General features: G+C 39.7%; 1 protein-coding gene across 3 annotated transcripts in view; it reads left to right on the top strand.

Moving 5' to 3' along the window:
* The window catches only part of LOC133160438 (F-actin-uncapping protein LRRC16A-like), a 31741-nt gene that overhangs the window by 3805 nt on the left and 2283 nt on the right, over positions 1–25653 (top strand). Inside the window, exons 3-37 of one of the 3 annotated variants that reach the window (XM_061288082.1) lie at positions 4078–4128; positions 6722–6781; positions 7290–7411; positions 7906–8003; positions 8156–8226; positions 8402–8475; positions 8584–8659; positions 11309–11397; positions 11664–11758; positions 11944–12030; positions 13289–13392; positions 13660–13737; positions 14360–14436; positions 15197–15301; positions 15389–15458; positions 16988–17069; positions 17150–17249; positions 17396–17450; positions 19316–19488; positions 19559–19627; positions 20651–20744; positions 20932–21030; positions 21153–21281; positions 21427–21558; positions 21905–22080; positions 22153–22240; positions 22369–22509; positions 23624–23690; positions 23874–24100; positions 24184–24293; positions 24365–24613; positions 24727–24937; positions 25053–25089; positions 25198–25392; positions 25462–25608. In XM_061288082.1, coding sequence (XP_061144066.1) covers positions 4078–4128; positions 6722–6781; positions 7290–7411; positions 7906–8003; positions 8156–8226; positions 8402–8475; positions 8584–8659; positions 11309–11397; positions 11664–11758; positions 11944–12030; positions 13289–13392; positions 13660–13737; positions 14360–14436; positions 15197–15301; positions 15389–15458; positions 16988–17069; positions 17150–17249; positions 17396–17450; positions 19316–19488; positions 19559–19627; positions 20651–20744; positions 20932–21030; positions 21153–21281; positions 21427–21558; positions 21905–22080; positions 22153–22240; positions 22369–22509; positions 23624–23690; positions 23874–24100; positions 24184–24293; positions 24365–24613; positions 24727–24937; positions 25053–25089; positions 25198–25392; positions 25462–25608 — 3838 coding nt within the window. Of the gene's footprint in view, positions 1–4077; positions 4129–6721; positions 6782–7289; positions 7412–7905; positions 8004–8155; positions 8227–8401; positions 8476–8583; positions 8660–11308; positions 11398–11663; positions 11759–11943; positions 12031–13288; positions 13393–13659; positions 13738–14359; positions 14437–15196; positions 15302–15388; positions 15459–16987; positions 17070–17149; positions 17250–17395; positions 17451–19315; positions 19489–19558; positions 19628–20650; positions 20745–20931; positions 21031–21152; positions 21282–21426; positions 21559–21904; positions 22081–22152; positions 22241–22368; positions 22510–23623; positions 23691–23873; positions 24101–24183; positions 24294–24364; positions 24614–24723; positions 24938–25052; positions 25393–25461; positions 25609–25653 lie in introns of all 3 variants that reach the window. The other 2 variants (XM_061288081.1, XM_061288080.1) reach the window with 2 other exon arrangements.

Here is a 25653-nt window from a genome sequence, read left to right as displayed (position 1 = left end):
AGTTGAAAGAGAAATGCCACTTTTGGAGCAATAACTAAAATTAAAAATAGTTGTGAATTAGGTCAAGAGAATTAAAACTCATTCGTTTTTTTTTCTTCTTCATGGCTGCAGCACTGTGCTTAGTGATGATTTTGTCAGATTAATTGGCTCGGTAAAAACTGTCTTGTGCTTGTACGGCGTCTCTTGTCAGTCACAATCATAGTGAAAACATCATTTAAAAGAGGCTTTTGTTTAGTTATACCAATGGGACATTTTAAACTTTACTCGACTCCAATAGTCCAGGAAGCTTCCTTATCTGTCTTTAAGTGCAACTGCCAACTTTCAAATTAATTCTCCAGAGTCTTAATACTTTGGCATGCGTGTACCGGGTCGTACTTTGCACTCACTGTTGGAAATCTTAACAGCTCAGATGATGTGAAGCAAATGACTCACTAAATGACTCACTTAGTTGTGTGTGAATGACTTCAATGTATTCACGTGGAAAAACAGCAACTCGTATCTTGTTGACAACAAGCATAGGGACTTGGAAAGTATCTCCTGCTCTTCAACGTGTACATTAGGACTTACTGAAGACTGCATGAATAATGTATTTCTGGTGGATTGTTAACAATTTTGTTTTTGATTTTGTTTTTTTCTTAAGAGATAAAGCTTTTGAGAAGAACGATGAATAAAGTCATCAAACAACTACTGGTGTTATTGTTTGAAACTTCATGCGTCATCTAAGGACATAAGCAGAAAGAATGAGTTTTACTTTCACATTTCCTGTGTTCGCTAAATGATCTGGCAGCTGTGCGAGGTGGGAAGCTTGTGGCAGAGAACGAGTTAGTGTGGAAGAAAATTGCGCTAGTCAGTTATGTAGTGTTCCCATTAACTGGAGAGACAGTGAGTCTTAGATCACAAAGAAATATGGTCATTGAAGTGTTGGAGGCACCGTAATATGAAACGATCATTTAAAAACGCCCGTGTTATGTGGGAGAACATGGAGAAACACATGCAGAAGCAATGCAAATATGTGGGAATCTGCCTGAGGAATTTCCGTGGACTAATTTGGGTATTTTATACCGGCTGAGAGCATGAGAATATCCCACTGCTTGACCGCACTCGATTAAACAATGGGCAGTTGTTGCTATGGAAAATCGAGAAACTGATTCTGGAATAAATACAAAAGGAAGGCAAAAATGTCGAGGAATTTAAACCTATGAGTGGGATGGCGTGGGAATGTTAGTGGAAATGTCCGATGAGTTCTTTTTTTATTATTCGGAGAAAAAATGACCATTATATAGACCTGCAAATGTTATAAACCTTCATTTTATGTAACAAATGTTGATTCTGTCAAAGTACTTTCATCATATAATCCCTCAACACTTCTAAAAGTTTAGACTTGGACTCAATTTTATTCATCTCTTGGGCTTGCTCCCTCAGGAAGTTCTGGTTCCAGTAGCTCACACAAAAATAGTACAAAAGAGACCATTGCACATGAGTAACAAACAAAGAGGAGCGTAACAAATAAAGTACATAGCAATCGCAATAAAGTGTTGAGTAAGAAATAAATAACAATAATAAAGTATTGAAGCAAATACACTTGGCTGTCCCAATCATGTGAGGACTCCCTTTGTCCCTGTTCCTATTGCTCCTTCCCCCAATTGAGTTATACAGTTTGATGGCATGAGGAACAAAGGATTTCAGCAGTCTGTTGGTCCGACACTTGGGGAGGAGCAGTCTCCCACTGAACAGGCTCCTCTGAGTGATGATGACGGTGTGCAGAAGGTGGCTGACATTGTCTATAATGTCCCCCAGAGAGGCCAGCTTCTCGCCGACCACTTTCCTGAGGTAGATATTTTTACAAGTCCTCAGCCTCCACTTCAGCCTCCACTTCAGCTCCCTCCACTAGTACTGGCCTATTAAAGGAACTAGGGACGTCCAGGAAGAGAATCCTTGACGTGGCTCTCCCCTTGTCCAGGTGGGAGTGGTTTGTAGTTTGAGGGCGGCATCCTCCACTCCCACACCTGGCTAATATGCAAACTACAGTTGATCCTTGGTGTGTTGCACTTGAGGTCTGAGAAGATTGAGGAAGATCTTTTCCAATGTCTTCATCAGGTGCGAAGTAAGCACCACTGGCCAGAGGTCATTCAGTACACTGGGCCGGGGTCTTTTTTGGCACCGATTATCTTCCTAATTTAATGAATCTAGAAATTCTATGTTTTTGTTTCACCTTTTAAACAAATAAACAAAATTATCCCACCATTTAGGGGCACTACCACAATGATTTGAGTCAATCCGAATTCTATTGTGATATTAGGCTTCACCATGAGCAATGTATATATTTTTTCTCATTATAAGGTTTAACATATTTGTAGATAACAATAGTCCGAGTAATATATCCCAAGGGAGGTATTGCCAAGCAATGTAGTCTGGTCTCATGAAAGCTCCTCCCACCATCATTCAATTTAATGATAGTTTACGTCAGGGTCATGGACACTCGGCTTTATATTTCTTTGTAAATAGTGTCATGGTATTGACTGATGATTTTCTGTTGTCATTGTGTTCCAGTCTTCTGATTTGTCTGTGTTCCTAGAATATACAAACATGTAGAATATACAAAATGACTCCATTATCTTTCATTGAACAAGCTGAGCCAAAGAAGCGTGTTGGAAGTGCGTGTATGTCCACAAGAGAAGTGTCAAATGGTTTTATTACAAATACCACTTGCTAAACATGAGTGGCGGACTATGACAAGGTCTGTTTGCTCTTACTGGCTTCAATTGAATGAGGTTTGTAGGTCATTGCCACAGCCAGGATTGATTGGACTGAAATTACATTTGTGCATTGTATCAACTGACATACTCCATGTAAACAATTGGTTTCGTTAATTATTATTATTATTAGCATGATGCTTTCTTCTCGAAACTGTGAAACCCAAAAGAGAGAACTTAGTAATGGGACTTTTCCAGGGTGCCTTTCCTGCCATTATGTCTGGATGAATACTTTCCAGATTGGCTTTGAAATCGAGTTGCACAGATCTGATCACACTGCAATAGATTTATATTGCGTTATGTAATGTTCCGGGTATTTCAGGACAAGCCGTTTGAGTGATACTATCAGAGCCAGTTTGTTGTAATTGCAAATCTGTACTTTGGTCAACTGAACTGTAAGACAGGGAGAAAAGGGGTTAAGGAAATGCAATTTATCTTAAGGTTTGAAGTTTGTCGTTTAGTTTTGGTGGGTGGTGTACGGTTTGTATTCGTGGTTTCCTTGGAAAGATAGTTGTACTAATGTGCGTTATTGGTGCTGACTGATGTTTTCCGCCTACTCCAAAGGGAGTCTTCTGCTTCGCTGTCAACATCAGAAAGGTTCCCCAACCGCCTCCGCTTTTCTTGTTAGTCTGCCTTTTGTCTTTTCCCGACTATCCCCTCCAAACAAAAACCACTGCGGGCCCAACCTGGATTGTTACAAGGATTCTCCTCCGCATTGGTTTTTCCCACCTTTTGATTACGTTCTTGCAGTTTTATCTCCAGCATCTCTCATTACACAGATCTCGCCCTTACAGTGTGTGGCTGGTATGCTGATGAATGATTGTGAAGGTTCCTTATCTTGGTAAACAAAAGACACACAGCGTTCTTACAGGACACCCTGCAGGATGATACTGTTTTGCATCCATTTGCAAACGAGTATGGCACTGATATCCAATCAGTGCTGAGGGAGAATTGAGATGATTGCAGATTGAGATTATTATATATTCAAATGGGTTGACTCGTGCTAATTTAAAATAACAATTATAGAACATTTTATTTCCATGTCTAAGCATGACATTATTTCAAATTGACTAATCATGATTCAGTTACTGTTTTGCTCCATAACATATTGATTGTTGTTTTCCCCAAAACAAATGTGAGCAGAGAAATAAGTTTTTCTTTGTCTTCGACAGGATTCTTTCCTATCACATGCATTTTTTTTCCTGATGAGTCAACAGAAGAGCTTGCTTGTCTTCTGTATCACTTCCTGCTCGGACTCTGTATTTACCGCAAAAGAGCATGTATTTACAGACTCATCATTTTGCCCTCTAATTCTTTCTCGCAGGCTCTTGCGTCCCATCGAGCATACCTCCTGACTGCACGCATTCCCACCAAGGTAAGTGGAGAGATTTTGATTTTTTTTTTTCCCCCCCATGAAAGTATGACAAAATTTGAAAAATATTGGATTGTCATTGTATTCTGCTGCACATGGGTGTAATGTAAACCAATAGTAGTTGCTATGACTACCACTTCTACTACTTTCTTTCATTTAGTGCATTACCCCTAACCTTTTAGCAAGAAGGCGACTACTACTACTTCTTCCATTTCTTCCTCATCTTGCCTTTTGTCTTCCATTTCTTCAACTTCTATTTCTTCTTTCATGTCTTCTTTCTTTTGGAGGTTGGAAAATACTTTGGTTGCATTACCACAATCAGGCCACCAAAGGTAATGCACCAAAGGTATTTGCCAACCTCCAAAAGAAAGTGGGAGGTCAGTCCGGGCTTTAATTTGAATATTTTTATGCCGCACTTGAATATAAGTCGCATAGACTCTGCTGCACTCTACACAGAAAATTGTTTCTTCGTCTGTACAGTTCTAATATTTTTTGGTTTGTTTGTTTGTTTGTATGATTTATTTTACATGGAATCTTTCCTGTTCGCTTAAGGATATTACCATAGCCCCATGACTACAGTATAGTCTTTCGCGAATGTTTATTTAGGCAGTGCAACAGTTCTTTTGTTTGTCTACTATCCTGACTTGAAAAGTCAGACCTTTGATTTATGAACTACTCACTCAGAAGCACTTCCAAGGCTAGAATAAATCCACATCCCCTCAGTAAGACCACCTCTGCTTCGATGTCCCTTAAACCTTTCATTCCGGATTTTTTTTACTCTCATCCTCACTACTTTTTCCTTAGTCCAGATTTACTTCTTGCTTTCACCCGCCCCCCTCCTCACACACTAGTGTGTCAAAGGTTAGCAGGGATAAGCTACATTGTCTCGTTCTGAAGAGGATGATGCATCAAAGAACGTTGTCTGCCTGCAGCTGAAGATCATGTTTTGTTCCACATGCCTTTGTTTGGATTTAGTTTTTCAGGTGTTATGTGAGTAGCATGTTCAATAGTATGACCAAATGTCTCGAAATATTTATTTTACAATGATGGAAACAAATGATCAACTATTTGTATCATACAAATGTTTCAGTGCAGTTGATGATTTTGCTCATGCCACAATCGCTTAAAATTATAATAATATTCTCGGCTGTTTCCAAGGAAGGCTTCCGATTCAGATTTTAAGTAAAGTGGACTTTGCTATTCATTGGGGTATAGGCACCGGGTGAAATATGTTGAAATACATTTGGGGGGGGAAATTCTGCAAAAAAGGGGGTTTGGCTCCCCACTCATTTAAAAAACAACAGCAGCAGGGGGAAGGAAAAAAAAAGGAAACACAAATCCGGAAATACAAGTAGGTGAATCTGCAGCTCCCAAACTGCGGGTAAGTGGCGGTTGACTGTACTATGTAGCTCGATGAAGTGTGCGGGACTGATTTAAAAATATTGTGGCTCTGCTTGTATACAGTAGTGGCAGGTGGTATGTGTGAGCCATGCAAACATTAATGGATTCGGTCGTCTCAGCAGGACATTGAGGTTTTTTTTGCCATCAGCTTCTGTGTGTCAGCATGTTCCAGGAACATTGGCTGGAAATCAGTTGTGCCAATATGGCAACAATATGTGTTAGATATTGTGGCGTGCTGTGAAAAGGTAGCATTATAAATATTTTCTTTTTGAACCGTTATTTTCACATTCAATCATAAGTTACTTTTGCATGAGCTCACCAACATCATCAGCTGAAAAGATGAAACATCATTCTGAGGGATTTGAATTACTGTTTCTATAAATGTTTTCTAAAATGTAAATGTCGCAGTGTCACTATTTTGTAAACAACGCAATTAAATGACGGAATGTTGATTATGGTGCTTTTGTAGGATCATTTTTATTCAGTGGAGTGTAGACAAAACATTGGTGGAAAGAACAGTGCTTCCCACAACACCCATGCACACACAAACACACTCAGAGACAGACAGTCTGCTCGTCGTCTCCCCCCACACTCATCTTTGAGCCAATCCTCGGAAAGTCAACTCCCACCTGGAATTGTCTGCTCTCGCTTCCTGGCCTGCCTTCAGGCTGTGTGTATGTGAGATGCAAGTGCGGGAACCTACTTGCTTACTTACCGTAATATAAACAGTCTCGGGCAAAAAGATTCCCCCACAGTCACGTTGGGGATCATTTTTGGTTTATGTCCTTTTTTGGTATGCAAAAGCAGACAACTGCTTTTCTTGTATTTGACGTAAAATGCTTCTTTTCACAAATTGATAAAAATAGTTTCTTTTGTTTTATTATTATTATTATTATTGTTGTTGTTCAGGTTTTATTTCCAGACACTAAAACTTATTTTATTTTCGGGATAAGAATTGGTTTTAACCTATAAATTATGGATAAAACATTATTTTACACATATTCTTCAGACAGTCAGTCACTGTCAAGTCTTGATATTGGCACAACTATCACAGCGTAACAAAATGTAATCATTATTTTCCACCCAAACATTGGAATCAAGCCTCTGGATAATTTTCCTGCTACTTTTTCTTTCTTCATTCACATTATACTGTATTTCACTCGTTCCAATGTACCTTTCTCTCTTTTTTGTTTAGGTGGAACACTCCTTTAACTACCTGGAGATCCAGGGCATTAGCTGTAATAAGGCAAAACAGGTACAGGACATCTCAAGTACAAACACAAAAGCAAAACCTTGCTGACTGATGTTATTTGGTATGTCAAAAGTGCATGCCAATGCTTACTTCAATCCTGCTGGCACACAAGCCTGGAATTACCAGCACTACTTTCACAAGGGAGACATTTGGGACTATCATGTGTGCGCTTAATATTTTGACAATTATGTTGGATACAAATCTCACGTGATTATGCAAATGTTGACTTGTAAAGGTGACATGCATGGGTTAATAGCATAATCGGAGTCAATGCTTTAATGGTTAACCCATCTTGGGAAAGGTCACTCACTGTAGTTGTCCTTTTACTTTAATTATTTGGTGCATGGACAGATGGGTTGGTATGACTGTGGATAGATTAGTGGACGTCGATAGAAGGGATTATAAAATTCAAATTCAATGTTTTTGAGTGGGGGGGGGGGGGGCGAATAATTTGTATCCAGATTTAAAAGAAAAATCTATTGGGAAAAACTAACTTTGTCTTTCCTTTCAGCTGTTAGTAGAATACGAGCGAGGTTCCTTCTCACTGAAGCTCATCTCCACTGAGGAGGTCAATGAGGTGGTTGCACATGTTGGAAACTGTCTGCTCAGAATATGTCCAGGTCTTTCACCCAAGTGAGTCTCAGTAACAAAGAAACTCCCATATTATTGAGAGAAAGAAACATGCTCATTATAACATTCAGAGTTTTTAAAATTAAACATGTTTGTGAAACCATTTTTTTTTTGACACATGCTAGATATAACTACATCCCATTTGCATAATAATATCATTATGGTTCTGAAGAATTTGACCCAAGCGTAATATATTCTGGCTCAACAAATGGGGTCCAAGAGCTGACCCTTGATGAACCCCATATGCTCTAGCCATTCAGTCAAATTGAAAATTTACAAAAGGTCAATTATTTTCTCCAACGGACGGTTCCATTTCATCCTACCCAATTTTATAACTTGTTCAATAATACATTATCATCTAGCATATCAAATGTTGCAGTCCTCGGCACACCCCAGCATCATCCTTGCTATCCATAAGTTAAGACTTTCACACACTCTTGGGGTGAGTTTTTAGAACTGCCTCACTAAATAATACTCTTGCTCTTTTCTCGTGCCAGTAAAGTGATGAAGAAGCTCAGCATGGAGCCTCCCGACAGACTGACCTCACTGCAGACGTTGTGGGAGAACAACAAACCTGCTGACCCGGGGCCATGTGGTAGGGATCAGTGATGTCAAGCAGCTCGAAATGTCATACTGCAAAAAAGGACTTGCAACGATAAATCAAATATGAAAGTGAAGCTTTGAAGCATCGTGCTTTTAAGTTATACATTTAATGCTCTTTCTATTTGATGCTTGCTTGTGCTGCAGGTGGCTTTTCTCAGATGTACAAGTGTGTTTGTGACTGGCTGTCACTGCCATACAGAGAAGAGGTTCAATGGGTCAGTATCGGTTCATCCATAGTTACTGATAACCAAGTTACCATAGTAAATGTGTAAATGTCCGGTCTTTTCCTAAGTCATAGGGAAACTTCTTTTTTTTGTGGAAGTTATTCAATTCAAAGTGGGGAAATGTTTCTTCTTCATTCTGGCTTGAATGAATTATTTATTTCCCCAGGATGTGGACACCATCTATTTGACACAAGACACTAGAGATCTTAACTTGCAGGACTTCAGCCATTTAGAGAACCGGTGTGTATTTTTAAATACTGTCAGAACTTTAATACTTAAATAATAAAAGTTGCTTAATCATTGGAGTAAATTGTCTGAGTGACCCGCCGATATGTTTTTTTCCCTCAGAGACTTGGTAGCCATAATTGCAGTCCTTGAGTTCAACCAGTGGTTCACCAAGCTTACCACAAAGGACTACAAGCTGGTAGGCTCCTTTTCTCTATCCACACTGATGATCTGTTTGTTGCTCCAGAGACTCCAAATTAAAATTCCTGTCATTTTTCTAAGATCACCATGAATCAGGTGTCCCTCCCATTAAGTCCTCGAATAGTGTAGACAGCAATCATGTGGCGAATTGCATTTTTGTCTTTGGTTTCTCACTCAGCTCAGTCGCCTGTTAAAAGGAATGTCTAGGGCTGCACCTCTTTCATGATGAAGTTTATAGTGCTGTCTAATGTCTAAATGTTTTTGGTAGAAGCATTATTGATGGTTGTGAGATGGTAGGTCATTTTATTCTTGAATTGTTTCCGTTTATTATCCCTTTAAAATACACACACACGTACACACACATCCCTTTTAGTTCCTCGTCATATATTTCAGTTCTATTATGAGCTGCCACAAGCTTGTCAGATTTGCTCCCATCACAGTTAGTGAGGCACTACTTATAAATATGTGGTCTCGGTTGTTATCAATTTGATTAAATGTCCCCACACCCACACTTGCAGTCGTCCTTTGTTTTAAATATTTACATCTCTATTCACTCATCTTGGAACTAGTATACTGTGGTCTGTGGTTGCCATGTCTATCTACAGGGAAACAAATATGGATTGTTGAAGGGCTGTTTGTGTGATTTTTATAAATTTAATCCAATTCAATGAGAAAAATCATAATTTGTTTGTTTTTTGCAATTGGCATATTTGTTCAGCTTTGTGATTATTCTCATTCCCACGAAATTATGTGGCAGTATGGCCATCGTCCCTCGTGTGTCATTTGACTCAGGATCAGTCAAGTGTTCTCATGTGATAAGACTCCCAAGATCAGAATGAGACAAAGCGACACCAGGCCCCCTCTGCAGGTCTTCATTACCAGCTGTCTTGTCTTGGCGCTTCATGGTGTCTCATCAGTTACCACACTCTGCTTCCTCAGTCCAAACAATTATCTCATGCTTTTATTATTGCCAGTCCCTTTGTATTATGTTTAATCCCTTTCCTCACCACTATGCCATGATGTGCATATTTAGGCTCAAATGTTCACGGGGGCTCATGTGTTTTTACGTGTGGCTGGCCAGTATTAAGTGGTCACCAAAACTACAAAAAAAGATGAGCTTTTTAATTATTTTGGTGTGCAGCTTTTGAGAGGACATAGCAATAGTTTAGTAGTAGAAGTAGTTTGAGAAAGGCCTTCCTTTTCTGCAAGGCAAATAAAGCCACCTGAGGCAACTTTGTGCATTTATACCAGTCACAAATGTACCAAAGGAGAAAAAAACAAAAAAGGACGGAGCATGAATGAGAGCAGCAACAGGATAGAAATATGTAGGTCAATTTGAATTTCGATGGAGAGGGACACGGAGAGCCAGCTGACGAAATAATTCAAGAGGTAGCATGAAAGAAAAAAAACATCCTACTCAACAGCAGAATTGATTTTCTAGTTGTTGTTTTTTTTGCACAGCTTTATTCATGCTGATGTAGCCACAATAGGAGTCTTATTAAAGAAAGAAATCTCTTTCTGTGTGATTATTCTCTGTCACAAGAAGCAATTTGCTTGCTCACACCAGTTAGTGTTCTAGTCAGGTTGCCGAACTGGGCTGAGGGGAAAGATGACCTCATAAATGTGTAGCTTGCATACAAAGTGCAACTTGCACAGCAGCTCAAAGCAGCACAGAAAGAAAAGGTCTTATTTAATGTGTCTTGAATGCTTCGTGCCTCTCCAGATGTGTCATTGTGACATTTTCTGGATGTTCAATTCTTCACTACTGTTGTACTGTATTTTCAGGTATTGCTTGCTGCTCTGTCATTCTCAACCCTGCTCTGTAATTCATAGTATGAGAGAATCAACATGGGAACAACAAGCTCTTTCTCCATCTTTCTATCGCTCAGCACTGCTTTTCTGCCCTCCTCTCCACTTTCCCTAGGACAATGTTGCCAGTGTTTTGGCCCCACCGGGGCTGTTGGCCCAGAGAGGCGGGCCCTAATGGCAAGACTGTCAATTACCAAGAATAACAAACGGCACAATGGTTCAGTAAAGTTCTGGTATTCCCATGGAAAATTGTTGCGGCCATGCAGATAATTAGCGACTGGTTGTAAAAACCTTTAAATGTCTGCATGGGGGAATGAGAGGCAGCATACACTGAATTGGGTCAGTGAACATCCAGGCGGGACTTTTGCTTCTAACTGTTGAATTTTTTATTTTGTCTAAGTTGACTGCTTTAGCTCCCACGTGTGCTTCTCCTGTGGTGATGCAACCACAGGGACACAATATTGTCCCGCTGAAGTTTACTGAAGTGTGTCCTTCCAAGTTGTTTGTCGTCACACATTGATGGCTGCAAAGTACCACGGGTTGAATTGCTTGTTATTGATTTAATTAACAGAAAAGGGAGCACTTTGTCTGCAATTCTTTTAAAAGGAAAGCATGTGTCCCAAAGCACATCTCTCTTGCTCGGATCTTTCTGGTTTTAGTTTTTCTGGTTAATTGCACTTTGGCTTTTATATAATGGAAAATGAGCTGATTCCGTTGACTAGCGTGTCTTTTTGATTAACACTGAACGTCTTCAGTAAGCCTATCTGCTCATCATTTCATTTTACTGTCCTTCATGCTTTTCTTATCTCATTATTATTAACTATGTGTTCTCCCTAAGTCTACAGATGTTTGCGAGCAGATCCTTAAAGTGGTGTCTCGCTCCACTCGACTTGAGGAGTTGGTGCTGGATAACGCAGGACTCAAAACGTAAGTGAAAATGTCAACTTAATAGACAAAAAGGCTTACAGAGAAATTTCGGACAATTCTATGCTTTTGTCCATTTCTGATTCTGACCTCGACTCCATTAAATTCCCTAAACTGGAACAGAGGTTGTGATCCAGGCGCTTTCTCAAGTTCAACATTAATGACTTCTGATGTCACTAATGTTCTTCTTCCGTTTACGATGCTTCTTTTACCGAAAGCCATCAAGTGTATTGATCATGAACTTAAAATGTCTTTTGGTCTCTCCTCAGTGATTTTGCCCAGAAACTCGCTGCTGCCCTTGCACACAACCCCAACTCAGGACTCACTAGCATCAATCTTGCCAACAACCCTCTGGAGGACAGAGGTAGGATATTTAAATATGTTCATATCAATATTGAATCATATGATTGACTATTTATACGAGTAACATATTTTATAAATCGACAACCCAGTTAGTTTTGCCAATTAAAAGTGAAATGGTGGTCTGTTAAAAATAATTTGCTAAGAAAAGTGTTTTGGGGGCCATTTTCATCAGCTGTGTTCTTGCAGGTATTTCCTCCCTTGGTGTTCAGTTTGCCAAACTTCGTACTGGGCTCAAACACGTAAACTTCGCTAAAACCTCAGTGTCACCCAAAGGTAGGTGTTGTCTTTGTAAAAATGTAATTTGATTAATATGGCAACTTCATTTATAGCTGTTTAAAAAAGTCCCTCATTGTTATGCTGGAATCGTTGTTGACTATATTTGCATGTGAAACACGCAGACACTTTCAGAATTCTGTTTATGTATTTTTAAAAAAAAATCTTTTTCATTTGCAAGTTTTGTCAATAATGGCTTGTAGGTGCGATTTAGTCTTGGTTTACCATCAAAGTAACCGCTGCAACACGAGACACAGTCTTCAGGGATGCACTGTAAACTGCTTAGGCCTAGGGCAATCAATAAAGTGCTATCATATTCCACAGTGCAGTGTTGCTTCAACCGATCCCTGCTCAGATGCTGTCGCTCAAGGCTTAATCTATAATCCCAACTCTCAAATGGCATAATGCGCACAACTATATCAAGGGCACCCACTGGTGTTAGAAATTCTTGAAATGATCAGAATATTTTGTTCTTTTCCGAGATTTGGTAGGTGCTTCAGTTTTGGATGAAAAGTGTTAAAAGTGTTTTCCCCCATTCAAAAAATATGTATTTTAATGGTTGGATTATAAAATAATTTTTAAAAAATGGCCTAAACCCACATTAAAACAGTTATTTCAGTGGCTGCCGGTTTGAAGGAAGGATTAAAATCCAAAAAGCAAGAAAACAAGTACTACTAATGTATAATACTAGTCTACTGTATTTACATAAATGATATGTAGTTGATTAAATATTTGTCAGATTGACTGGAGGATATTAAGCAATCTATTGTAAGGCTATTGGCAAATTTGATTTGACTTGTTTGCCTTCTGCTTTGTTTTTCAATCTATCTACTTATGTCTCAGACTCATGTAACAAATAAATCAATCCGCAGACAAAATCTGATTCAAGACCCTGTAACATTGACTGTGTGAGTCATACGATACATTCCACATGGGTCAGCAACTCTACGTGTCATACGGCAATGTCATGCACACCCCAATCGTCAATTATGTAAAGACACTTCAATCCCAATATTACTATCAGGATTCTAGCAGATTCTGTCGAGATCAGTGTATCGCACATTTTTTTTTTTTTATCTGGACTTGAAACGAAAACTGCACCGCCATGAGACATGCATGCTTCATTCTCACTGCTTGTCTTATTGTTTGACTCAATTTATTCCCTTCAATATGCTGAAAAAAAGCACAAGTGGACATTTGAAAAATGCTGACACAGTTTCCGCTTGGCTGTTTTTTTTTTGTGTGTGTGCGTTTTCAGGGGTGAACAGCCTTTGTCAGTCACTGAGTGCCAACCCATCCATCCCCGGTAGCCTCGTCCATCTGGACCTCTCAGGGAACATCCTCAGAGGAGACGACATGCAGGTGCATACATATTGGCACATATTTGCATTTAAGCATACACATTTTTTTCTCTTATAATGCGACTACTGTACAATCAAAAGGAGAACAAAAGAAAATCTATTTCAGTTATAGATTGTATTTGTAGCTAGGCAGCTAATCAATTGTCTGATAAAGCTGATGTAGTCTTCTGTGCTCCAAAGACAAAGCGAGGCTGATTCGGTTAATCTTCTGCAGGAAAAACTGGTTCCTATCATGACAAATTCGATTGTGTTTTTTTTCCCCTTGTAGCATTTTTACAATTTCTTGAGCCAGCCCAACCGACTGACAACCCTGGATCTCTCCAACACAGACTGCTCATTGGATCAGGTGGGTAGGTTCCAAAGAAAAACATTCAGAGGGGAAAGCTCAAAAATAAATTGTTAAAGACGCACAATGATGATTTTGGTCCACAAATCCTCAGTGTTGTTAATGAAATATATTTTTTGCTAATTTGATTTATTCTCGAGGTGGTGTCTTCTCAAATTTAATTATCGCATGTGGTTGAACGGGATTACTAATATTTAAATAAGAATGATGAGGGGATTGTGTCTAAAAACAAATAAATTTAACTTCATGAGTAATTAAGAAACAGGACAGTCTTACTGTATGTGTGAGGGAGGTACTGCCATTCTATCACAGAGGCGAGTGGTCCGCCCCATAAACAACAAATATGTAATAAATTATTTTAGAAAAGTCTACTGTCCAAAGTTAGTGTTCAAAGCCGTGCTTGTATAAAGTGCATCATGAAACATGATCAGACCATGTTTATGTTTGGAAGTCATGTAAAACAAAAACAAGCAAAATAAGGTGAAAAGACTGCAAATACTCTCTTATTGTATTGAATGAGAAGTTTGACCTTTTCACAGATTCATTACACAATATCCATTATATAAATTTAAGATGCCTATAATATATTGATTTATTTATTTTCTTTTTATACATTTTCCAGGTTTGTTCTGCTCTCTTACGAGGCTCGGCACAGCATCTGTCTGTCCTCAACATTTCCAAGAGTGTCTTTCCTCACAGGTAAGACCACTTAGTGTGCCTAATATTCAAACTCAGTGGCGTATTCATTTAAAAAGATTAATTTTTGCACCCCCCTCGGCCATGACCTCAATATTTTTTGTGACACCTGCTGGTGACTGAGTGTCAGGGCAAACACACTTTAGGTGTACGTTTCCACTTGTCATATGTGTAACAGATGGGTTAGGGGTGGAGTTTTGGATACCGTTATCTAATCCCACTGAGTCTCGGGGGAGTTGAGACTTGTGGTGAATAGAGCTGATGTTGAACGGGCCCTGGGGCTGTTGTCTATAGATGGGCAGGGGGGACGGGAGGACAGGAGAGTAAAAGGAATGACCATTTTTTTGTGGCTATAAAATCTCCCGAATGTTAGTGAGTCTGAAAACAAAGACAGATGTGAATGGGAAAATTGTTTTGTTTTTTTTAAACACGCAAGTGCATTGGCTGGAATCGTTCCACTTCAAAATAAATCAAAACGTATCGAATTGTCATTTATTGGAGGGATGTATCTGTGAAGCAAATACCTGACAAGTGAATTCATATAGTTAATTCATAAAATGATGACAACAAACTTATTGCATCGTACCCTCTCGAACTGAGCCGTATCATATCGGATCTATAATTGTAATCCCACTCGATTGAATCTTTGATTCGTTTCACACGCATGTATCCTAATAAATACCTAATGAATAATTTTTAAGTGGAGAAATGTACACCCTTAGCGCTGAGAGAAGGAAATTGAAAGCTGTTTGATTTTTTGCAGGAAAGGCAAAGAGGTGCCGCCATCGTTTAAGCACTTTTTCAGTAGCGCCATGTCTCTCAGCTCCATTAATGTGTCAGGAACAAAGCTGGCGCCAGATGTCCTCAAGTGAGTGAACCACAACAACAAAGTCCTTTTAATCCAGCAATTTCTAAATATTTAATTTTTATCTTTCTGTCCAATTGAATGTTGTAGAGCTCTCCTCCTAGGCCTGGCTAGCAACCCCAATGTGAAGGACGTATCTCTTGACTTAAGCTGCTGTGAGGTGAGACCATACAGCATTACTGCAATTTGGAATTTACAAGTGTGCCTTTTTCTCAAGATACAAGTTTATTAAGCTATTAGTTTGCTACTTTTCTGCAAGCGAGCAAAAATTTAAGAGCAATTCACAATATTTATATCATGACATATTGCTCACTAATCAACATTTGTATGTTGCTGTAGTTGTACAGTGACATCGTCTGTTCCTTAAATTTGAGAGTTAGTCTATCTGTCATTTTAACATACAACCCATAATGTCCCATCTTAACTGGCAAATGGACACTCGAAAGCTTTTGTCCAAGTGCCATTTGCAGCTTAATTTTGGTGAGTGTAGCATCTAATCATTTGGAACTGATCCTCCTTTACTGCAATCAGCTTTTCAGCAGCCACTCCAAAACCATTTGACAGACGGGTGACATGCCAGTGGGTATTATTCATAGGCTTTAGAATGAAATACTTAGCAGGCAGAAGGCTGGGTAGAGAGGATGATAGTTGTAGGGTGGTGGTATTTTGTTTCCCAATCTAATTTTTGCATCACTACTTTTTTCATCTCTACCGATGCGGTGCCACAAGAAAAAAGCTTTTTACAGCTTAAATGGGATCATCAAAGATAATACTTGAATAGAAATCACATGGGGAATTCAATTCCAGATACCAGTTGAAATCTTCTCTCATTGAAGCTGGTGGGAATTAAATGAGGCATTTCTGCAATTATTCCATGCCCTAATGAGCCCTCTGCTGAAGGCGACGCTCAGCGTAGGCTGACGCACAAAATGCAAATGTGTGTGTCAGCGTGTGAGTTTTTAGAGTAACTATATGGTCATTAAGCATCTGTGTTGTTCTTGCTAATTCTTGGCTTCTGTTTGACACGCTGTTCTCTCCCCTTAATGCCTCTTTAAGCTTGGCCATTGTGTAAGTACCAATAGGCTCCCGCTTACTAATGAACTTCTCATTGTTCCATTTTATTTGCGCATCTGGTGTTGGTTTAGTGTACTTACAAAATGCTCACCTTCATCTTTTTGAAATTATTTCTCGACTCTAATTATTTGTTGTGCTTCATTATTCATGTCATGGTTGTACTAGTAGAACTACATTACAGTGCATCCAGAAAAGTATTCACAGCACTCTAATTTCGCCACTATTATTGATAGTGTAGCCTTGTGGATTAGTGGAAAGTCCTTGAAATTCCACACACAACAATCAAATGACAAGGTAAAATATGTTTCTTGTACAGAGACCTTGTATTTATATATCTTGTGCAATTTAAGACTTTTGCATTTTATTTACAGTGTGCTGCATCCACACCTAACTGTAGTGGCATTTTTTGTCTGTGATTTTCAAGACATCCTGTATTCATTTGCCATCTACTGTGTAGTTGCATGTTCACCCTAAAAATGTGAGTTTATGCAGCTTGATGTTTTGCTTTTATGCTCCTATTGGTTGCGCATCCGAGAGTCTTGTCTAATGGTTTCACATTTGGTAATGAACACGTGCAATATGTGTCTGACTTTGTTTGTGCTCTTGTTCCAACAGTTGCGTTCTGGAGGGTCACAGATCCTTGAAGGATGCATTGCTGAGATTCCAAACATCTCCAGCCTGGATATCTCCGACAATAGTGAGACACTGCCCTGACTTTTATATGTTTACCTCACAATACGTATATTTTTCTTTAACTTTTCTTTCTTATATTTCCAGGCCTGGACTCTGATCTGTCGACTCTGCTGATATGGTTGGCAAAAAATCGATCAATAAGACATTTGTCTCTGGGCAAGAACTTCAACAACATCAAGTCCAAGTGAGACTACAAGCCGGGACTTTATATGGCTTGACACATGAAAAATCTGCTCCCGTCCCGAAGGACGAGCCAGCAATATGTTCCTTCTAGTAAAAAAAATAAGATTGATGGTCTCATCCTCTGCTCTTGCCGTCCATCCGATTTAGAAACCTCGCCCCGGTGTTGGACAGTCTGGTTCACATGATCCAGGAGGAAGAGTCGGTGAGTTTTTCATTTCCTTATTTGTCTGATTCTGCAAGAACCATTCCCTTGACAGTTAAGCCTCACATGATTTAGGCTGCATTGGAATTTGATGGCTGTAAGGTTGACTGCTTCTTATCGCTTGGGCGTTGTGTAAACTGAAATCCCTATCTTGATCAGCTGAATGTGTAAATATTGATACTTTATTGTATCTTAGTGTCTCGTTCGATCCATTGCACTTCTGATATCTCACTCCGTAATGGCTACTCGCCCTTCTTTGTCTCCTGCATGAGTCATATCAACAGTGAAGTGGTGAGTGGGGAATTGTCTGCGTGCGGATGTGTCATTAGGTGCAGGAGACCAATGTGCGTAATCTGATCATCTGAGTGAGAAGTTTTACGCAGAAGTGTAACGATTGATTGAAGGCAACGGGTCAAATACAATGTTCACGCATGCAGACAGAGAGGAAGTGACAGATGACAAGCAAGGGGACAAAAACGTTTTGTCTTGGTCAAACCACCGGCTCAGAGTATAGGGAAATAGAAGATATGCAAACAGGCTATTGGATAACATTAGCTTCCTTTTTTGTTTTTAAATAAATGGGACGGTATGTGTTTTTTTAAGTTGATTTGTACTTTTGCCAACTGTTGTCAAGCAAAAATAAATATTGTCCAATCATATTTGTTTTGAAATTCCCAAATCTTTGTGAATTAATTGGAATAGTGAAAAGTATTTTTTATTTTGAAAATGTGACGGTTTCCACACTAGTGTATATCGGAACCCCATTCAGGTGAAACTGGTCTATAGAACACAAAGGTTAATTCAATACTACGCAGTGGATTAGAGATATTCAGGTTTACATATGTCCTCCGGAGAGGACAGGTTTGACCTACTGATATTTATGATTTCATACAAACACCATCTGACTTCAAGCTATTTCCATGCCATCTTGCCAGAGATTGAACAATTAGAACCACTCAAACAAATGTGTTTGAGTCGAATACAATGACAATTTCATCATCTACATTAACAGATCATATAAAATGTATTGCCCAGCATGAAGCAGCACAATCTTTTTGAAGAATGGTTAATCACGCTGTAATTTGGCAATCTATTTTTTTTATACATTTACTCATTTCCCCAGTTTAATTAAACAGGGCGGGGTGTGTTAACCCTGGGTAATGACTTCTTAATTTCACCCTGTTAATAAGGGAATCTGATTTCTTTATATCCAAGGGGGAGAAATGGGTTTAATAAGTAGATTTTTCTTCCAACACATGTCGATGTTTGTGATTGCAGTCCACAATTGCTCTCAAATTGTCAAGATGTGGTTGGCACTGCTACTTGCTTTGTTCCCACGTTTTCATTTTGCAAAGGAGTTAAACCCAGTATGCAAAGCCCACTGATTCTTTCTTCAAGATTAAGTGGGTCACACTCTGCGCTTTGTTGTTACACAGCATGTGGCACTGAGTCAGACGGCCCACCTTGCTTGGCTGCCCTGCAGCCATCTGTGTGTGACTGAGAGGCAAGATTGAGAAACATTTTGGACAAAAGCACGATAAAAGGACAACAAATGAGACTTGTGTCTGGTTACATTTGCATGTGTAATGTCTACTGTGTGCAAACACGGGCTGTGAATAATTCCCTCTGCACCTCTCTTTCAAGAAGGCATGAAATAATAATTTTCCGCCTTTGTTGTTATTGTGTTGAGCAAGTATTCTCGACGGGTTAAACCTCTACATTACTATTAAGAAATGAGCCTTGACAAGCACACAGGCTCCATTAAAGACGTCTTATTTAGAAAATGTTTGATAGAAAATCTATTTGAGATTGCCAAAAAAAGATATGAATGTTCCATATTTAAGAGGATTTTCTTTTCTCTTCAGCCTCTCACCTCTTTGTCTCTGGCCGACTCCCGACTGAAGAGCGATCTGACCATTATTCTGAATGCGCTCGGCAGCAACACGTCACTCACCAAACTGGACATCAGCGGCAATGCCATGGGCGACATGGGTGCCAAGATGCTGGCAAAGGCACTGCAGATTAACTCGAAACTCAGGTGATTACCACGGGACAGTAAATACACGTACATCCGCCATTTGTGTAACACGGTGCATTTATCTTTACAGGACGGTGATCTGGGACAAAAATAATACTGGTCCTCAGGGTCTGCAGGATGTAGCAACAGCTCTGGAGAAGTAGGTTTCATTTACACAATTTTAGAGAAGGCATTCATCAGATCAGCGTTTATTTACTTTTCACTGAATGATCGTCTTCAGGCTGTGTGCACCTCCTTCAAAATTTTCATCTGGGACGTCTCTTTTTTTATCACAAACTCCTGAAGGCATATCTCCCGAGCTCCTGTCACGCTGTTTCATTTTTTAAATAGGTTTAGATTTTTCTTTCCCATTCTGTGTCTGCATATTTTGTGCAATTCAATTTCCTCATGCCTGTCGTTCTTTTTTGAATGAATAATGATTCTCATAAAAAGCTAATATCCCCCTGTCACCCTTTCAAAGTAAAAGCTTTAATAATGCTTGACATTACATTCTCAGATAATCAATATTTAGTATTCCTAATTGACTTGTACAATTGGGAGATTCAAAAGTAAATTAATAAACACCCCGCCTTAGATCAAATTCATTCATAATATATGTGTTATGAATATATACGATATGAATAAAAGTTAGACTGTCACTCTTGACACTGCTTTGATTACTAAATCTGGTGGGAAGAGTCAAGTGTCATGAATTTATAAAATAAGTGTCCAATTTGCTGTTGAAGAAAAAAGGAAGACCCATTTGGATTGAGGCACATGACCTAGAATACAGAGTGTGTGTGGTTTCTTGGTTTCCTAGATCTGATTTAGGAACTGAAATAAGACACACGGCTGTATAGTTTACAGAACGATTATTTGATTTATTATCACGATTATTTGATTAATTGTCCCTTACCAAGATCTTCCTCAAATAAAACACAACAAAATGGCTGTTTTCATTTACTTGGATTTTGAAAATACACAGGTTGATTTATTGTGGTTTTCTATAGCTGTGATTATGAAACTTTCCCTAAATATAACTGACACATAGCTATTGACAACAAAACTGACTTTGACTGAATGAAAAAACAAATCTTGTTTGCATCTCCACTCATGTACTTTATAACTGTGTCCAATCTGTTTACGTCATTTCAATTTTGTCTTCTGGCTGTGTGCCTAATAGGAACTTCACTATCCGTTTCATGCCCATCCCCATCATTGATGCCTCTCAGGCTCTAAAGTCCAGTCCAGAGAAGACAGAGGACGCCTTGCTCAAGGTATTTTAACAAGCTCCATTAGTTCCATCAGTCGCAATCTATCTCGTTTGTATTCTCATGTGGAGTGTTTGCACAAACTGGAAAACAAAAGGAAATGTATTCATGGTACTCCAGGATTTCAGTCGCCTGACAAACCTTGTTAAATACATTATCACTCCCATTATTTGTGTTTCTGTTTCCACCACAGATTGAAAACTATCTCTACAGAAACCACGAAAGCAGGAAATATCAACAAGAGCAGGCCTATCGTCTTCAACAGGGCATCGTAACCACAACAACACAACAGGTTTAAAAACACAGAAGGACCACTTAGCTTTAATTTTAGCTAATTGTTCATTTTTTTGTACATTGGTCATTTTGCTTTTAATGCAGTATTGGGCTCTAAACTACCTGCTGTGTGTTGTCTAGATGATGGACCGGATTTGTGTGAAGGTGCAGGATCACCTGAACTCTCTGAGAAACTCTGAGACTGACGCCATCCTCGAAGATGTCAGGTCTGCTGAAAGCCTCATCAAAGATGCAAGGAACTCTAAAACGGTCAGAAACCAGACCATTATGTTTCACTCATCTTTGAGGCATTTCAAGCACCTTTTGCTGTACATAACCAAGGAAATATATCATTACACTTCTTTTTTTTTTAATATATATATACGATTGATTCCGCCTTTGCGTTTCTTCACAGCTCCTTCCAAACCTCTATCACTTGGGCTCAGCCTCGAGAGAGGAGGTGCACCAGGCTTCAGTTGGCCCCATTCAGGAGAAATTGGAGTCCATGGCTGGTGAGGTGACTTCTGTCATGGATCAACAATTACAGGTATGTGATGACATTATCTACACACATACATTCTGGATGTAATTAGGTGATCCAAACTGTTACTCTCGTTGAGTTTTATAGAAGAAAAACAAGGTATTGGCGCCACCTACAGACAGTAATAAAAATATCTGTTAAAAAATAGACATGCAATTTGTGCCTGTTTATTTACTCATTAGTTGAGATTATATTTGTATTAGTCGACCATTGTGCGCCATAAATTATAGGTGCATAACAGTTAAATGAGAATTTCTAGCTGAAAAGTGATCCCCGGACAAAGATGAAAATTCTTGATTGAATTGAATGTCTTTGTGGCAAATACTACATCTTTTCCAATGAATCTTTCCAGAGACTGTTGGAGTCTATGATGGACGCCGCAGAGTCTGTGTGTCCTCACGTGATGAAAAGGAGTCATCTGCGCTCAGACCTCATGAAAGCCAGTTCGACCAAAATGGTCATCCCTAAAAGTTTTGTCACCAAAACGCTCCTGGATCAGTCTGGTATTGATATCATCAATAAAATCAGGTGAGTGCCTTTACTGTATGAATAATGTAATATGAGGATAGACCTTGAACAAGTTTTTTTTTTTTCCCTCAGTGAGGTGAAGCTGAGTCTTGCCTCCTTCCTGTCTGACCGCATCGTTGATGAGATTTTAGAGGCTCTTTCCACTTCCCAACACACTTTGGTGCGTAAATCAATCACAATTGTGATTGCTTCAAACTCATCAATAGCTCATCGCCCTTTTCACACACATTTTTCTACTCATGCTCGAACCAATTTATCTCTGTTGCTTTCATCCCTGCCCTCTCTTAGGCAGACCACCTCGTGCGAAGAGGGCGGCCCTTGGTGCAGCAAGAGTCGATAGACATGGATGTTCCCGAGGAGAGAATTCCCAAACGGGCTTCCACTGAGACCCTCGAGGGCGAGCGGCTGGATGAACTGGAGTCATGCATGGTAAGGGAAAGTTGAAAAGTCAATTATTTTGATGAAGTTTTCATTCATGTGACTGAACAAAAAGACAAAATAGGTTACAATCCTCATCATCAAGCGGCATTTACTTCTCATTTGTTTCTCTTGTCTCTTTTACCCCCTCATCCTCTGTCATGTCACCTTTAAAAGCCTCTTTTCTGAGTTTAGGGCTATTACTCTCAGTTCCCCCCCCAATTTGCCTTTTTAGGCTTTACTATCTTTTTCTTCAATTTCCTCTGTTCATCCTCTTCTTGCACCTTTGCCACATGGAGACACTGTGCTGCACCAGTGTAAGTAATCATTGATGCTTCTTGTCTTGCCCCACTGAATCTGCTTGCCAGTGGTCATCTGTAACAAGGATCTGTAGTGTTTATGCGTGTTTTCAACCATTTACAGTGTTCTGTGTTAAGTTTGATCGGAAGCTGGACGTGTTCATTTGTTTCCCACTCGAACACTATTTTAATCCATTTGTATTTTAGTAGTGCACCCATCTGCCACATAAAACATATCCGTTTATATGTGAAGCTGTGAAACCTATATGGGGAGATACGTAACACTTTTACCAACTGCAGACAGGGAACGTGGCCTGCTTCGGAGCACGAAAATAAAATGACGACAGCTAACGGAAGCAGCAAATATTACATATGTTGCACTTTCTGTCACAGCCATTCCAGATTTTGAAGCAGTTTGGGAATTGTGTTAGATTCACAGATATAGCCTAGCATGTCCACTTTGCATAAGTTTCACTCAATCAGATGTTCATCCAGATGAGTGTACGAGTGTTTTACTTAAAAGGTAATTTGTTCATTTCTGGTTGATGATTTTTTTTTTTTACCAATACTGGGAAGGTTTATGTAATACACTGATATTTGTGTATGCAATATATCAGTACAATGTGCGAATGATACTTTTTTTTTGTATTTGATGTTTTGTATTGGGTTACCTAATACTTTCTTGAGTCAGTAATAAAAACCAATGCCAAGTTCCACAGTTGAATCGCAGTTCACAGAGGTATACTGGATAAAAAACATTATTTGTTCTTTCAATTAAAAAAAAAAAAATACATACAAAGCATAATGTGTATGTTCTTGTCTTACAGATGACTCCAAAGACAAAGAGAAAAAGCATCCATAGTAGAATGCTGAGACCTGTGTCTCGTGCCTTTGGTAAGTTGCATACAATTCTGTCTTTAAACTAAATTTTTTTTATAAGTGACTATATTAAAATAAAGAGAAGACCCACTGCACTCTAATCACAAGAATAACCATGTTTATTATATATATGTGTGTGTGTGATGTTAAGCTAATGTGTCTCAATTGCTGCTCCACTTTCCTCAACACTATCAATAGAGATGGAGTTTGACTTGGACAAGGCACTGGAGGACGTACCAGTGCATGTGGAGGACACGCCGCCTCCGTCACTCAGCCCTCCAGTTCCCTCTCAGCCCTTACCGAAAGGGGAGCAGCGTGTGCCGGGAGGGATATTGGAGCTCCCGTCTGAGGAAGAGAAGAAGCTGCAGCACTTTACCAAGCAAAGACCTCGTCGGAACAAGAAAACACACTCCAGCAAGATACCAGTGAGTGTATTTTTTTTTTTAAAGACAATCAATAGGTGTTGGTTTGATGATCTAATGTTTTTTTCTTGTTATTGTTTTCAAAGCAAATGAGCAGCGCCCCACCCCAGGATGGTGAGCAGAATGGCCTCATGGGAAGGGTGGATGAAGGTGTGGATGAATTTTTCTCAAAAAAAGTCACCAAGATGGATTCAAAGTAAGACACATTGTTCTTCCTTTCTCATAGGTTTGGATTTTTGCTCAAATGTTGGATTGTTCTTTCCCCAGACGTTCCATAAAGGGCTCAGAATCTCACGATGGAGAGAAGAAGAAGAGCAAAGGAGGCTTCCTCAACCTGATCAAACGCTCTACCAAGTCGGATAAATCTGAGAAGTTGGAAAAATTAGAGAAAAATCAGGTGACCCCTTCATCCTCAGCCACATCGTCGACCTCTTTAGTGTCAGTTTCCAGCATCGCTGAGGAACCATCCTCTCCAAAGTCGACAGTAAAAAGTCCAGCACCTGAGCCAAAGTCCAGGTACTATTTAAGTCATTGTATGCACCTGTGCCGCTCATGTAAAATTAAAAAAAGAAATAAGATATTGCAGCTCGAAACTCAAGTATTTTCAATATGTCCTGTTCACTCAGTAGAGATTCGTCCACTCGCTCACAGCCGACAGACTACAGCAGCGGCTCGGAACGTTCAGAGGAGCTGAGGACTCCCGATTCCATAGATGAGCCGTGGGAAGGCTCCGACGGCCGAGGGAGTCCCCAGGGAGGCCGGCGGTACCCCGGCATGCAGATGATGGGTGGCGGGCTCCTGGCGGAAATGAAGGCCAAGCAGGAGAGGAGAGCACATAAGGTAAGTTGATGTCATTAAAAAAAAAAAGAAGTGCAGGTTTTGAGGTTACAAATGACGTGCTGCATAAGAATATGGGTTAAATATGATCTTTAAAAATCCAAATTTTGTGTTTTAGTCCTCCAGCCCTGACAGACCTGACAGCAATGCCACAGGTGATTCAACATGCTTATTTCTTATTTTACTATTAGAGTTGCAACAATTACGAGGTGTTTGGAAAGTTACTTTGCACTTAGTTTTGTCATCACCGTCACCACTTCCAGGTTCTCCAGAGAAGACCTCAGTCCGTGTCGAAACAAAGCCTGATCCCGTTCCTCGTCCCCGGGCTCCGTCCTCTTCTGGCTCCCCTGGGGGGCCAGTGAGTCCCAAACCCGCAATGCCCCTGGGAACGAAGCCCACTCCGTCCTCCCGGCCCTCCCTTCCTCAGAAACCGAGGACCTCCAGCAGTCGGAGCATAGGTATTATTAAACCCGCTTTGCGTCAAAAGTGATGGGAGTGAGTAATACTTATGCGTATGTGTTAAATAGATGAGAGCTCAGAAGCACCCAACGGAGGCAGGCTTTCTCCGAAAGTGGCAGGTCTCCCATCGCTGAAGAAAGTGTTACCAGAGAAAGATAAAGAGGGCCACAATAGTCTGCAGCCAGGAGGTTCTGCTCCTAAATCTACTCAGGAAGGTGAGTAGCCATGGCTCACGTTACATGGCATTAGTCTTGTGTGTC

The sequence above is a fragment of the Syngnathus typhle genome, linkage group LG10 (assembly GCF_033458585.1).
Source record: "Syngnathus typhle isolate RoL2023-S1 ecotype Sweden linkage group LG10, RoL_Styp_1.0, whole genome shotgun sequence".
Classification (NCBI taxonomy): domain Eukaryota; kingdom Metazoa; phylum Chordata; class Actinopteri; order Syngnathiformes; family Syngnathidae; genus Syngnathus; species Syngnathus typhle.
Note: the sequence above shows the minus strand (reverse complement) of the source record. Positions and strands in the feature narration are given on the sequence as shown.